Source organism: Ascidiella aspersa, chromosome 9 (genome assembly GCF_963924565.1).
Source record: "Ascidiella aspersa chromosome 9, kaAscAspe10.2, whole genome shotgun sequence".
Lineage (NCBI taxonomy): Eukaryota > Metazoa > Chordata > Ascidiacea > Phlebobranchia > Ascidiidae > Ascidiella > Ascidiella aspersa.
Genome location: NC_139455.1, coordinates 17,534,924 through 17,548,416, shown reverse-complemented (window position 1 = coordinate 17,548,416; position 13,493 = coordinate 17,534,924). Strand labels below are relative to the sequence as shown.

Below are 13,493 nucleotides of genomic sequence, written 5' to 3'. Positions count from 1 at the left end.
TAGGTTGAGAAACGTCCTATATAGAGCATTTCTAATACCCAACCTTCTTCTATACCTAAGGTCTATCCATGGTGAAGATGAAGTACAATTGGTGTACGTGACTCTTAAAAGTCTCAAGTCAACTTATGCGGCCATTGGGACGTAGTCAGACTCTCTACCACTACGCTTAAAGCACTGTTTTGTTTACGCCACATTCTTTAACGCTGGGTCTCTTTGTAAGCAGTGATCCGCGTCAGAACGTAGGCCGTGTGGCATTCCTGACAAATGTTGCCGTATATTAACTCAACCATGGGCGCCATTGTAAAAATGGTTGAAATTTTATCTTTACCGCTTGCGCTCGATCGTTGCGCTTCCGCAGCGGCTTTCACGATATTGTAAAAACATTTTATGCCCCCAGGCGCACTGTTCATCTACATTGTAAACATGACATTCGTTGGAGTAGAATGTAGCCTTAAAAAGCGTGACTAAACTGGCAAGCACGGACGCATAACTTAAATCCAGTCAACGAAACACTATTGTCACTTTGAGATTACCATTTACAACAAATGGGTATGACCAAACCTGAAAATCAGATATATACTGTTACGTGTAAATCTAATTGAATTAATAGTATATGGTTCTTATTACCGCCAGCATATTGCTTTGTCTGAAAATATTTTTTTTTTCCAGAATAAAAGATAAATTCTACGATTAAAATTCAATTTCCATAACTGAAATGCCGGCCTCCGCAATCTCAATACGACAAAATCAAATATTACATGAAGTAGTGTTTCGCAATTGCTCAGATGAATATACACGCAATGCGACATTTCGTCGTGTTGACATAACCGATAGGAACAAATGGATTACAACAGCGCTCAGATGACTCAACGTTCGTTCAACTTTTATTGCTAAAAGGCGTGGGTTTTTTAGACTAAGAGGAAACTAACAGAAAGTCGTTCAACCTTCTAAAATTAGCAAACTCATTGTACACTTTACCGTCATTTCTCAAACATACGAACAACATCAAGTGTGGGTTGTCAGTGGTAGGGTAAACAGAAGTTGTACGACTAAGGTTGGTTTAACTATTTACTGTCGTCCCATAAATGATTAAGCAGCCACAAATGTCTGGATATCGACCGAATAAAATTCTCATTCTTTTGAGAGGCAGGAACCCACTTTGACACTATTTATATTCACAATATAGGAAATCATTCAATTTTTATGCCACCAGCACTCAAGCAGTCTGCGTCACTTGTACGACCAGTGTGTTACGATTAGTTTTACACTCAATGCCCAATGAAACCACATCTGTAAAACCTGCATTAAGCGGTACATAGTTTTGTTTTCATATTCATGTTGACGTGGGTTGTAAATGGATGTTGTTTTTCGTTATAGGCTGCGGCCGTTAGAAAACAAACTACTCAAGCTTCACCATGTTTGGCTTGTAAACTGCAGGATGGAAGAAAAGGCTGCGAGCTACTTACACATTGTAGCAAGACGTGCGTTGAAAATGAGCCGGCGTGATATGAGAATCTGCCATACAATTATCGGATGCCGGTCACGTAATACCGTAAGAGACTGCAGGGCCGCAACAACATTCTTTGCATTTTTTCGTCGAGTAGTTTGCGGCGAATTGAACCAAAATGATTAAATAAAGGTTTTTAAGATACTAAAGTAAGCAGCACTTCAATATTCCGAAAGCAAATATTGACCAACAAACAACGAAGTATTTTGGCATCTTCGTAGGCTCATAAAATTTTCAGGTTTACATAAACTCCAATTTTACGTTCGGACGACCCTTGTCAATTCTATTTCGTGCAAACATGCGGATATAAAAGTGTATGATATTTGGTTAAAGCATAAGGACGGACAACGTAACGGAGCTAACTGTGTGTCCCCAGGCGCTGCATTAAGCATTATAGGTTTATACTTACACACGAGGCCATGCTATAATTATATGAATGATTGATGGGCCATTTTATAAATCAAGGTAGTAGTTTTGACCTAAAGACGCTATCAGACGTGGTGTTGTACACAATCCTGCAGGCGAAAATATATGTCGTTTAATTTAACATAAAAATTGGCCATGAGAAAAAATGTAAGTGGAAGGAAAGATAGCCTACTGTGTTGATACTTTCAAGCGGGATTGAATTTGGATTGGCTGGTATAATCGGTGTCGGGTAAATTGAAATCGGCGTACTAACATACAGAGCAATTTTAAGCCGAACTTAAAACAGTTGATTACATTAAGCTTCGACCGCACGCAAATCATGCCTAGTCCCGAATGAATGAAGCGAAGGCGAACTCGCTTTTATACACGGCTATAAATAGATTAAACGCGAGCAGCCAATGGCAGCACAGCTAGATGATGTCAGTCAAGAAAAAAGGCCGACTACGCGGTTGGCCGCCTGTAGCGTAACGGCAATTTAGCTGCAAATAGTTGAAATATCTTCATATTTACGGCACAGCAGTTGGTCCTAAGACTATAGCATTGTGCATTGTTTTGTAGGGATGGATTTTCCATTGTGTAAAGTAACAGTACTATATCTGCCATCGATTGTTCGGCTTTAAACAAAAATGACAAACCGACAGAGCTCAATCTTTCGGTTAAAGCAGGTATAGCTGTCTAGTAGGAATCTCGCAGGTTACTTTGGTAGTGTTTCTTTTTCACAACAAGGTGTTAGGTTGTCGTTTCGCAAATGAAGTAGTTAGTGGTTGTCTGCAGTGTCCAGCAAATTGTGAATAGTCTATTGTCTGCCACCTCTGGCTTTAATTTGCGGCGCCGGTTTGTACCGCTGACGTAAGGCTGCTACCGATCGATGTCTGGTTGCAGCTCGATAAGTTTATGGCAGAGACCGACAGGTGCTTTGTATGCTAATAGATAGCCAGAGACAGTATTCGTCGCACAAGACGGTCAGTACGTGATAAAACAAATATGTATCAGTAGCGCACAGTTCTTGCACTAAATATATGTAGCTTTTAATAGTATATTTTTATTTTAAATTTAGGATCAACAATAATTCAATTGGAATATAACATTTTAATCATCTGTCAGTTTTTGCACTACTGCTTCAGGATGGATGTCTTACCTTGCGGTAGCATATTTAAAGAACTTCAAATAATCCATGATACCGGCTACTTTTCAGCTTTGCCAAGTTTAGAAGAAAATTGGCAGCAGGTGTGTACTTATGTGATATTTGTGTATCTGTATACAAATAGCATTTATACCCCCAATGCAAATGGAAGACAAAGTCTGTTAGATAACTGTGTTTTTATTTTAGTAAATTTTATGGTCATTTGTGATTAAAAGTAGGTAATTATTTGTAAATGTAAATAGGTCGCTGTCTACCAATAATTCAATCCTTTATTGTTATGTGGTCATTCTTCTTTCTAGACACGATTTCAAATGGAGAAGTACCTACAATCTGAACCTAAAATCTACAGGACAAGTGTCTTCCACAAAGACCTTGCAAATCCTTGGAGCAAGTTTGTGGTTCCACTCCGGGTCAAAGGTGGACCTGGACTTTCAGTTGAAGACATTCAAATCGCTCGCAAGTGCTGCAGCCTGCGGCGAAGCAACTCATCCGGATTCGGCTCCTTGTCCTCTGGTGATGCCTCCTCCGGAGAAAACAGTCCTCCACCACAGACGACTGACCCGTTTAAAGAAGCATTAAAGGTGCTAAAAACAGCACCAATGGGTAATGTCACAATTTCCACCCCTTGCAGTCCCACAAACATGGGCAGCGAGGACACTTGCACTAAAGAGAGCACCAGGACAGTTCACAAAAAGTGCGAAAGAATTTTAGGCAATATGACTCTCACCGGTTTTACCGTTCCGCTTTCGTCGCGACAGAGACTGACACACTCCATGTCGCTCACGTCATTTTGTCCGAGCAGCTTGAAAAATCGAAGCACCAGTTTAAAGGTTCAAGGAAGTGATGAAAGCGAAAACAGCAAGAAGCGAATCCACCGGTGTAACTACCCTAACTGCCGCAAGGTTTACACAAAAAGCTCACACCTAAAGGCACATCAAAGAACTCATACCGGTATAATATATAATATACATTTGTATGTTCTCTGCTCATCTAAATGAATAAGATGAATTAGTGTTTATGGCCAGCTAGGATCCTTTTGTCTATTTATATTTATTCCTTTTTAAATTGACATTTCTCAACAGAATTTAGGCTTAGACAAAATTCTTGTTTACACAAATTGTTACTTGTCAAACTGTCAGCTACTTCCTTAAACATTAAATAATTTATGTCATTAGTGGCAAATATGGATAAGGTACCTTAAGTTTAAAACAGTTTCCCTAGATTTTAATATCATTTGAATTTGATATGGGTTATGTATATTTTATCGTCAATTTAAATAGATTATACATCTGCCAGTTGAAAATTTGTTCAGAGCATACACAAGCAGGATGTTGGGTTAGTTTGTTGTGATGTGTGTCACGTGATAGAGTCATGACTTCCTGCATTAAACATTACACTACATTTCCAGTTTCCACAACGCTCTACAGTTAGCTGTCATATTTAAACCCTTCCAACTAGCTAGTTGGTAAATTGATGGTATTGATTCTTTTTTGTTTAGTCCACAAATTGGACTCTGATTGAGTTTAACTGATTTCAGCACCTTTGCTTTATGTGATCAAACTAAGGGCCAAATTTGTTGCTCACCATGGTTGAATTGTAACTCAGTGCCATAGTTAAATTGTAAATTAGTATTTTGTTTATTTTGACTGAACCTTCAAGCTCTGTATTTAAACTAAAATGTTCCACATAAATGTATTGATTTTTAAGGCCACTGTGCCTATTGAATAACAAAGCAACCAACAGCAGTACCGTGATCTAATATTGTGTTTGGTGTGTGGTAGCGCTCAGTTTTTATATGTCATTCTTCATTTGCTGATGGAAATGGTACAAATGGCTTTTTTAACATGAAAAGATACAGTGTTAATGTAAGGTTTTCTTTTTTAGGAGAAAAGCCTTACAAATGCACTTGGGATGGCTGTGAATGGCGATTTGCGCGGAGTGATGAACTCACAAGACATTATCGAAAACACACTGGCGCTAAACCTTTTAAATGTTCGCAGTGCGACAGGTTAGTAGTAAAATCCTACAGTATTTACCTTAGCATTTCAAAAGTTGACATCATTTTACTTTATTGAATGTATGTTTATTCTAAAAAAGCCAAAAAATATCACCACTGCATTACTACTGGTAATTATAAAAACTACAAATACAAACCACGATGGCTAATCAAGTTTGTTTAAAATAAGTTGATTTGAATTAAATGATTGTGTTTTGTTTCAGGTGTTTTTCGCGATCTGATCATCTTGCTTTGCATATGAAGAGGCATGCAACTGCAACGACATGATTCTAGAAAAAAATTGCACCTTTTTTATGTTTCCCTTTATTTTTCTAAATCTCCATTTTTTGCAGTCTGCTAGAAATTATGTATGAACTTGATTCAAGCATAACATCACACCCTCTTACGAACAATATTAACACACTGATGACGATTCTAAAACCTATTCTTACATTTAACCTGTTTGCGGGTGTTTTGTATTGCTTGCATATGCAAAAGTTTCACTGTGCTACATGTTTACTTGCAGTTATTCTTATCATCACTGCCTAAATTTACTACTTACGTATCATGTGCATTTCGTTGCTGATCAGGGGGAGTGGCATGATAATAGTAGTGATAATTCGCGTGCGCTGGCTGTTTTCCGTTTTATTTTCTTATATTATATATATATACTTACATTTATATATACTTTCTGTTCATTAACATTTCTATACGAAAATTTCAAAAAAACTTGTTCCAAACTGTTACTGGCTACCTTCTATTAGCAGCCGCAGTGACGATTCTAACATTTGTATTGCCAATAAAACTGATCAGAAAAATGTCCCTAGTTGTTACCTTTCAATTAAATTCGAGTATATTTGAGCACAAGTGGGGTGAATGATCGTATAAAAAGGCGTCCCTAAAACATGTACGAAGCGGTACCGTTGTTGTTTAAGATTTATTTTTCCCCTGCGTCAAACTCGAGCAACCCACCGTTAAGCGTTGCTACGGAAAGGGAAGTTGCATGACGGCTCAAGCGCCAGCGTTGCTGTGTAGACAAAAACGGGTTTCGCCGAAGTCGCAATATTACGTATACAGCGCTTACCCCTAAAAACAATGTAGCAGTATTTGATCATATTTTGATCAGGTTCTTCGCTTCTTGTTTTTTTAAAGTGCAAGTGACACTTATGCCAAAATTTTGATCGTGTTTACAATAGACGAACCAAACAAAATTATACGTAGGCCTACATTGGCGATTTATTTTTCAAACAATAGTTTTGGTAAATACCTAAAGACAACCTGTGATTTTAGCTATAAAGTGTCGCCTTGAGGCATCGCAAAATGTGCAGACACATTACGGCGTTGTAACACTAACTTAGTGTACAGAGGCACTCTTCAGAACTTTTTTTTTTATTAATTTACTCTTAGAACCTATGGTGTGGGTGTTTTGCTAAAGGGATTTAGCACAACCATAGTGCGACTAAATACACGCAAACAAAAATATATTTTACCTGTTTATTCAACTGCTGATACATTTCCTGTGAAAGAGTTAAGTTGCTTGAAAAGTAGCCTACAACACTTCTGGGAGTGTTTTCGAAAGAAGTTCATTAAAAGTCTTGACGAGAAATTTGTTTTTCATCAAACACCTAATTCAAAAAGCTTGCTCTCTATAGTCACTATAAGTGAATGCAATAAGTTGACGATGACACAGTCTCTATAGGCTACAGCAGTAGACAGTTGTGAAAAATCGTTGAAATAACAAAAGAATAATTTGTTTTCGAACGATTGGGTTACACTAACCACAGTTGCAGAACCTCTGGTCTATAGCATTTAAAATCATATTTCAAAACTTTCTCGATTCCTATGGTTTCTTAATTTGGCACTGTACAAATTAAGCATCTATGCTTTCCAATTTTAGCGGCATTGAGCTTCCCCTTTCTTGCTTGAAGTGTCACCTACATTCACAGTGTAATATTATACGAAGATTGCAAAGCGCTAACATTATTATATCGTATAACGCTGAAAGGTTGTTGATCAATGACGTTTACATACAGCAATAAACCAGTAACAGCTCAGACCAAGAATAGCCTTCCTCGTAAATATTGTGCACGACCTATACATAAACAATATTCAAAGGACTCTAAATATTTTTTTATTTATACAAATATGAACTATATACAGTAAAAAAGAGAAGTAAAGATTCGGTAAAAAAAGTGGCAATAATAGTAATATTTTGCGCCTTAGAGAATAATTTTCGATTGTGATAAATGTCTATCGTACGATTTACATTCGGTTTAATTTCTAATCGAAAAAGATTGTAAAAAAAAACACCAAACGTTTATTTTTTATTTGTAGTTATGCCAAACTTTGCGAAAGTATTTAATGTGGTGCAAAATGTTTAAAAAGTGTAAACCAAATAATTTCGGGTTCAATATACGAACTTAATTACAACTCAATTTTAGCCGGTTTTGCATTTTTGAAGTAAACCAAATATATTCAGCTGCAAAAATGCCCAAAATATACTGAGTAATAAATCGTTGCAACAATCGTTCAGTTCAGGAAAACGCAATCAATAGTATTGTTGGTGCATGGCAGTCTATTTTATTGAGGCAGACAATAAATTCACGCAACGCAGACGAAAAGAGCGGACCTCGACGGAGCTGGCACTTGAAAATATAATTAGGTTTCAGCGAAGAATAGAGAAAACACACTAGGCCTACAGCAAATGTGTATCCATGTTTTATATAGTCACGTTCCCTGAAACGTCGTCTGTATGACAATTCATCTTCGCTTAATCTGCTTTTTGGCAACAACTCTTTATACGGTATATCATTTATAACCGGTGACAGAGTTGAGTGTTATCTGGTAGACGTGCTTTTACATGTAATATTATATAGGATTTTAATAAGCTGGGTTACACACCTTGCATAAAGACGGCAAGGTTTGCGGACAAATTAAAACATTTTTTCGCTTGTTAATATGTTTTGTAGACCAATTAAAATTGAAAATATTTGTAAACCAATTAAATTAAAGCGCGCAACAGATTGCGAAAGGATTGAAGCGCGCAACATATTGTGAAAAACAGGTAAATTTTTACGTTCATCCTTTTTTAAATGAAGTTAAAGTATTTTTTCGTTGGAACATTAGTAAATATTTTAAAATTAGTAATTACTGACCAATGTTTACGATTCGCTTTTTTCCACATCGGGATATGGCTTGAGCTCAGGTCATATTCTCCAGAAAACAGGAAAGATAAAGCAAAATAAAAATAGGCATTAAAACATTGAAAATAATTCTATTTATTTTGTATTACCTCCTAAAATAGTAAGGATAACATAAAATTATTTTAGTTTTAATTTACCCCTTAATTAAATATTTTTGCTTAGAGCGTCGGTTAGTGGACATATTTTTCACTCATGCTGTTGGTCAAAAAATTCAGGCCTTTTTTAGCTGGCAGCTATTCCGAGGTGCTGCGGGAATAAACGGCAATTATGACTGAGGTAATGGTGTTTTTAACTCTCAATAGTTAGCATTTTGACTCCCAGTGATATTCTGATAAGTAACAATATCTACCTCAGTTCATTTGGCCAAAACCTGCCGTCCGACATTCAATGTTCAAAATCGCAAAGCAACGTCATCATTAAAATGTTGAATCTATGTAAATTTTCGTTCGTTTAATGGTTTCAAAAATGCCTAGAGTACAAAAATATTCCTTAATCCATATAAAACGTTTTGTTGTTTGTATAAATATGGCAAAATATACCCGTTGAAATTATTCCAAAAATTAAAACAAATTATTTACATTACATATTCTCGTGTTATACCTAAGCACATTGGTAGTATAACTGCCTACTAACTTGAGGAATTTTCTCAAAATCTAGCAACTAATTATAATCAACTTGTTATAAGCAGTATGCACACCCAAGGTTTAATTTATGTGCAGACTTGGCCAGTAGTTTGTCAACAATTTATTTTGTTCAATCACATTCCCTTGGTCACTTTTATTGAATTAGGAAAACACTCTTGATGCAATTGCCCTACAACTTGCAATTGCCCCCCTAGAACTGATAATACTCTGCTTGTACCAATTATTTATTTTGTCTTTATTGTAGAACACCAACTATTAATATATGTTTACATAGCAAGTATGTTTAGAAAAAAAGACTGTTAATTATCATTATAAGATTTCATATAATCAGGATCCAGATTGAACGCTGGTATTTTCCAAGAAGGAAATATGCAACATAAAATTTTGCGACTAATAACATTATTGCTAGAATTTGCATGGCTATAATAGCTATTGTTGTAGAAAGATAATTTGTAACTACTACCGAAAAATAAGTGTGACTGATGTTTTATGCGTTTGCTCGACTTTTCACAGCTGAACGCATTTCTATCTGATTTTTTCTCAAACCCACTATTATGGCTGTTGCTAGAGTACGTAATTGTGCCGAGAATTTAGCACCCGTGCAGACCAAACTTTCAAATCTTGATTAGGATTATACCCTCTATCAGGAAACCAAACAATGCTATGTGATACTGTTAAAAGTGTTTAAAATGTTTACATACTGAAGGAAACGTCCACTAAATTCTTGTTGGGTCACATTACTTTCATATCTTGTTAACTGCAAGAGTTTACATATTGAGGTTTGAATGATTTTTATGTCAACAGGAAAAGAAAACCTCAAATGTGATGCGTGACATCAGCATCCAGAAACTCTGCCTTAACATCTGTGTTGGAGAATCTGGTGATAGGCTGACAAGAGCTGCCAAGGTGCTGGAACAGCTTACTGGACAGACCCCTGTCTTCTCAAAAGGTAATAATTTAAAATTCACCTGCTTTTTTGGTTTGTAATAAGATATTCAAATTTTGTTTTTTTAAATCATCGTTTTAATGCAATTGTGGTAACGTGTAATTTTGAACCTATTGCAATAGTTTTTTTTTTGTTTATCAGCACGCTACACTGTGCGATCATTTGGAATCCGAAGAAATGAGAAGATTGCTTGTCACTGCACTGTCAGAGGCCCAAAGGCTGAGGAAATTCTCGAGAGGGGACTCAAGGTACATGCTTTGCTAAGGCTGGGAGGTTTTTATAAAAAATATTGAAATTGTTTGATTTATAAATTTGTGTATTAACCAGAAAAACAATTTCTAACTATTGTAAAATGATTTTAGTATATGACAAAAGTTCGTTTTCCTCCTCTAAATGTGCAATGTTTAAACTTTTGGAAATAAAATGTTTAAAGGTTCGAGAATACGAATTGCGCCAAGGTAACTTCTCTGCAACTGGAAACTTTGGATTCGGTATTCAGGAACACATCGATTTGGGACTGAAGGTACAATGTGATCATAATTGATATCGCTTTTTTATAACTTTAATTACGTCTTGTATGTCATTCTTTCTATTGAAACACTAAAAAACAATTTGAAAATACTTTTGTTTACTATTGTCAGGTCAGCTTAAAAAATTTAAAGACCTTAAAAGTGTAAACTTTGTTTTGTGTGCTCACCTTGGACATAAATTTACACACATTGGGTGATTGCAAACTTAATTCATGTTTATGAAAAGTGAAAGCAAAAAATATACTACTAATTTTTAACTGCTGTACCTCTTATATCAGCCTCGTCTTTTGGAATATAGTCAAGTGGGGTGAAAAAACTTGTCTGCCTAACTTTTGATTTTAGCAACAGAAGTGTAATTTTTTATTCTAATTGAGCGGTTGGGTACCTTTCCAATTACATAAATGATTATTAATTCTTTTATGAAATAAAAAAATTGTTTAACAATGCCAGGGGAAAAGAACAAGTGTACATTAAGACCATTTATAATAATTTATAGGAGCAGGTTTGACTTTATTTGAAATACATAGACCAAATATACTCATAAAAAAATAAATATAGAAAAGTGTGCATTGTAGTCCACTATGATCTGCACTTGTTTAGGTTCTGGACACTTTTTGTAAAAATAATTTTTCTCCTAATGTAAATTGATAGATGGTTAACTTAAAGGTAATTAATTTCTTAATGTTAAAGGAAGTTTTGAAAAATCAACCTGAAATGAATAATCCTGGAAGTTTTAATCTATTTTTTTGTTTATTTGAGCATTGTAATACCTTTATGTGGTATTGAAATCCGATCGCTGTACATTTTTCAAAATATCGGTTTTCCAAGGGTTCACTTTCTTCTGGCACTAATGTTACCTGGTATTTTATTCATTTTGGTGATAGTTTTGCCTTTGAATATCCTAAATAAGACTAACAATTTTGGTTATTTTATCTGAAGTATGTATACTAGGGTGGGTCGCCAAAACACATTTTTTTCAAATACACCAGCCTCATATGGATTTTAATAGATAGACACCTAAAACCGTTATATACAAAATTTGGTGTGAGGAAAATATAGTTGAATTTTTGCCGAAAATTGCAAAATCGTTTTTTTAGCTCATGCTTTACAAACACAAACAATCCTCATTATATAGCTTTGGTATAAGTACATATTGGCTAGGCATATTTAATCACTTTATAAACCTAAAGATTACAAAATAAATTTATTGGGTAAAAAATACATTGGGGTCCTATTCAAAACATAGGGTTGAGATTTTGCACTTGTATATCCACTAGCACTCCCAACACCAGAAAGCAGGTTAAATCATTTGCAAAAAAATAACCAAATAAGGCCAAAATTTTGCATAATTTTTTGGTGGGTTGTATCACGTCCGGGCTGGTGCTGATTGCAAGACACGAGTGCAAATTTTAATTTAAGATCAACCCTGTACAACCTATTTTTGTTTTCAATAATCCAGTACGATCCTTCAATCGGCATTTACGGCATGGACTTCTACGTGATGCTTGCCCGTCCCGGCTACAACGTGCGCTACAGGCGTAAGAAGAAGAACCGTGTCGGATTCCCTCACCGATTGACCAAACCCGACGGAATGAGGTGGTTCCAACAGAAGGTAATTTGTTTTTCAGAGCAGTTTTTTAGGTTTCGTTTGCTTTCATTTGTTAGCTTAGCCTATTTTCTTGTGAATCATTACTAGCGACATGGTTGAGCATATTGCCAGTTGGCTATTATGGGGTATGTTATGTGTTCTACGTCAGAGGTGCTTAGTCCTTCACTTAATTTGGGTCAACTAATTTCCTGCCACTACAGGTTACCATTGCTGGGAGGACGGAAATTTTGTGTTATTTTTAGTTAAAGATAAAACTATCTTGAGAAATAAATAATAGTCCAACTCAACAATCGTCCACAATTCGGCTTAGTTGTTTATTGTGTGGCATGCTATACTTGTTAATACTCTTGTTTTCAATTTCCTTTAGTATTTGAATTCTTTTAGTATAAATTCTGTGACTGACTTCAAGCTATAAATTAAAAAAGCCAGTTGTAAAACTAGTTTTAATATTTGTCAGCAGTTATCGTCGTTTTAAACGGCTCAATATTGTTACTAACACTTCATAACGCTTTGATATATTTTTTCAGTACGACGGCATCATTCTTCCAGGAAAGTAATGACGGCAAAGTCACTTCGCACAAATAAAACTTTTAAAGTCACATGTCGTGGTGGTATGTTTGAGGTTTTCTACAGGTCTGTCAAGGCAGTTTGCATGACCAATCCCAAAGCATTTTATTGTAGACTGAAAACGTCTGGTACGTTTATGTTACCCATTGTGTTTTCCCCGATATGAGTAATGGTTGTTTTCAAACCCCCTTCGTTGAGAAACACGCTGGTTGTGAGTCGATCAGTTAAAAGAACAGGTATATCATGACTGGGAAAAAGCACCCGTAAATTTTTTTGATGCATGTTATAGTTGTGCTCTGTTGAGCACACGTGAATTATTTATGTACTTGTAGCTTCGTCTGTTGTAAAACCTTCGAAAAAATATTCCCAGAAGGCGCTTTCAGAAGTTCCAATTCCCAGAACATTAATTTTGTTAGTATGGAAGAAGGAAGAACCGATCTATATATCGCTTCTGTGATATTCGACCCTGCGCAAGTTAATGTGATACAACTGCAATTTAATAACTTATAAACGAAATCATATTGAAGTTAACACTAAAATAAAAGCACAAGCTCGAAGAACACGGTTTGGTTTGTTGAATTAAACTGCTGCAATTTTAAGCATTATTTAAATATTTTTTAAGTGCCCAATGTGTTGCGTACACTTAAATTGAAATTGCCTATTTAAACCAAATAAATGCAACTTTTAGATTGGATCCACCTGCAAATTGTCCACGAATTCGTTAAGAACAAGTGTTTCAAATATGCTATCCGAAAAGCCCGAAACTGACCTTCATAGCCATAACCGATAATTTATTTAGGTAGGTAATTTCCAACCTTTTTGTTGTCGCGACCCCCCTTCAGGTTTCGAAAACCTTCGTGATCCCACAGTCTTGGTGTATACATCGGCTAAACCGCACAACAATCTTAATAATTCTGCAAA

General features: G+C 35.7%; 2 protein-coding genes across 3 annotated transcripts; both read left to right on the top strand.

Moving 5' to 3' along the window:
* The first annotated feature begins 2,331 nt into the window (after positions 1-2,331).
* LOC146133329 (large ribosomal subunit protein uL5-like) lies at positions 2,332-12,604 on the top strand. Of its 2 annotated transcripts, none has more exons than XM_083396593.1 (6): positions 2,332-2,352; positions 9,731-9,869; positions 10,008-10,114; positions 10,300-10,389; positions 11,856-12,008; positions 12,533-12,604. In XM_083396593.1, exons 1-6 carry the CDS (start codon positions 2,332-2,334, stop codon positions 12,560-12,562), a joined length of 540 nt encoding a protein of 179 aa, XP_083252719.1. In that variant the 3' UTR covers positions 12,563-12,604. The 2 variants fall into 2 exon arrangements, with proteins under 2 accessions (XP_083252719.1, XP_083252718.1); XM_083396592.1 differs by lacking the exon at positions 2,332-2,352 and adding an exon at positions 8,477-8,552 and having other exon boundaries at positions 9,725-9,869.
* On the top strand, positions 2,669-6,018 carry LOC146133330 (Krueppel-like factor 6). Its single transcript, XM_083396797.1, has 4 exons — positions 2,669-3,160; positions 3,377-4,028; positions 4,962-5,085; positions 5,298-6,018. The coding sequence occupies exons 1-4, from the start codon at positions 3,059-3,061 to the stop codon at positions 5,359-5,361; spliced, it is 942 nt and encodes a 313-aa protein (XP_083252923.1). The 5' UTR covers positions 2,669-3,058; the 3' UTR covers positions 5,362-6,018.
* Positions 12,605-13,493: the final 889 nt, after the last annotated feature.

Bases quoted from the DNA above. Each gene is read 5' to 3' on its own strand.
- LOC146133329 (XM_083396593.1), top strand. From the start codon at position 2,332: ATGGCAGCACAGCTAGATGAT. The intron at 10,115-10,299 runs GTACATGCTTTG...AAATGTTTAAAG, and splicing joins TTCTCGAGAGGGGACTCAAG to GTTCGAGAATACGAATTGCG. The intron at 10,390-11,855 runs GTACAATGTGAT...TCAATAATCCAG, and splicing joins ACATCGATTTGGGACTGAAG to TACGATCCTTCAATCGGCAT.
- LOC146133330 (XM_083396797.1), top strand. From the start codon at position 3,059: ATGGATGTCTTACCTTGCGGTAGCATATTTAAAGAACTTCAAATAATC. The intron at 3,161-3,376 runs GTGTGTACTTAT...TCTTCTTTCTAG, and splicing joins TAGAAGAAAATTGGCAGCAG to ACACGATTTCAAATGGAGAA. The intron at 5,086-5,297 runs GTTAGTAGTAAA...GTTTTGTTTCAG, and splicing joins AAATGTTCGCAGTGCGACAG to GTGTTTTTCGCGATCTGATC.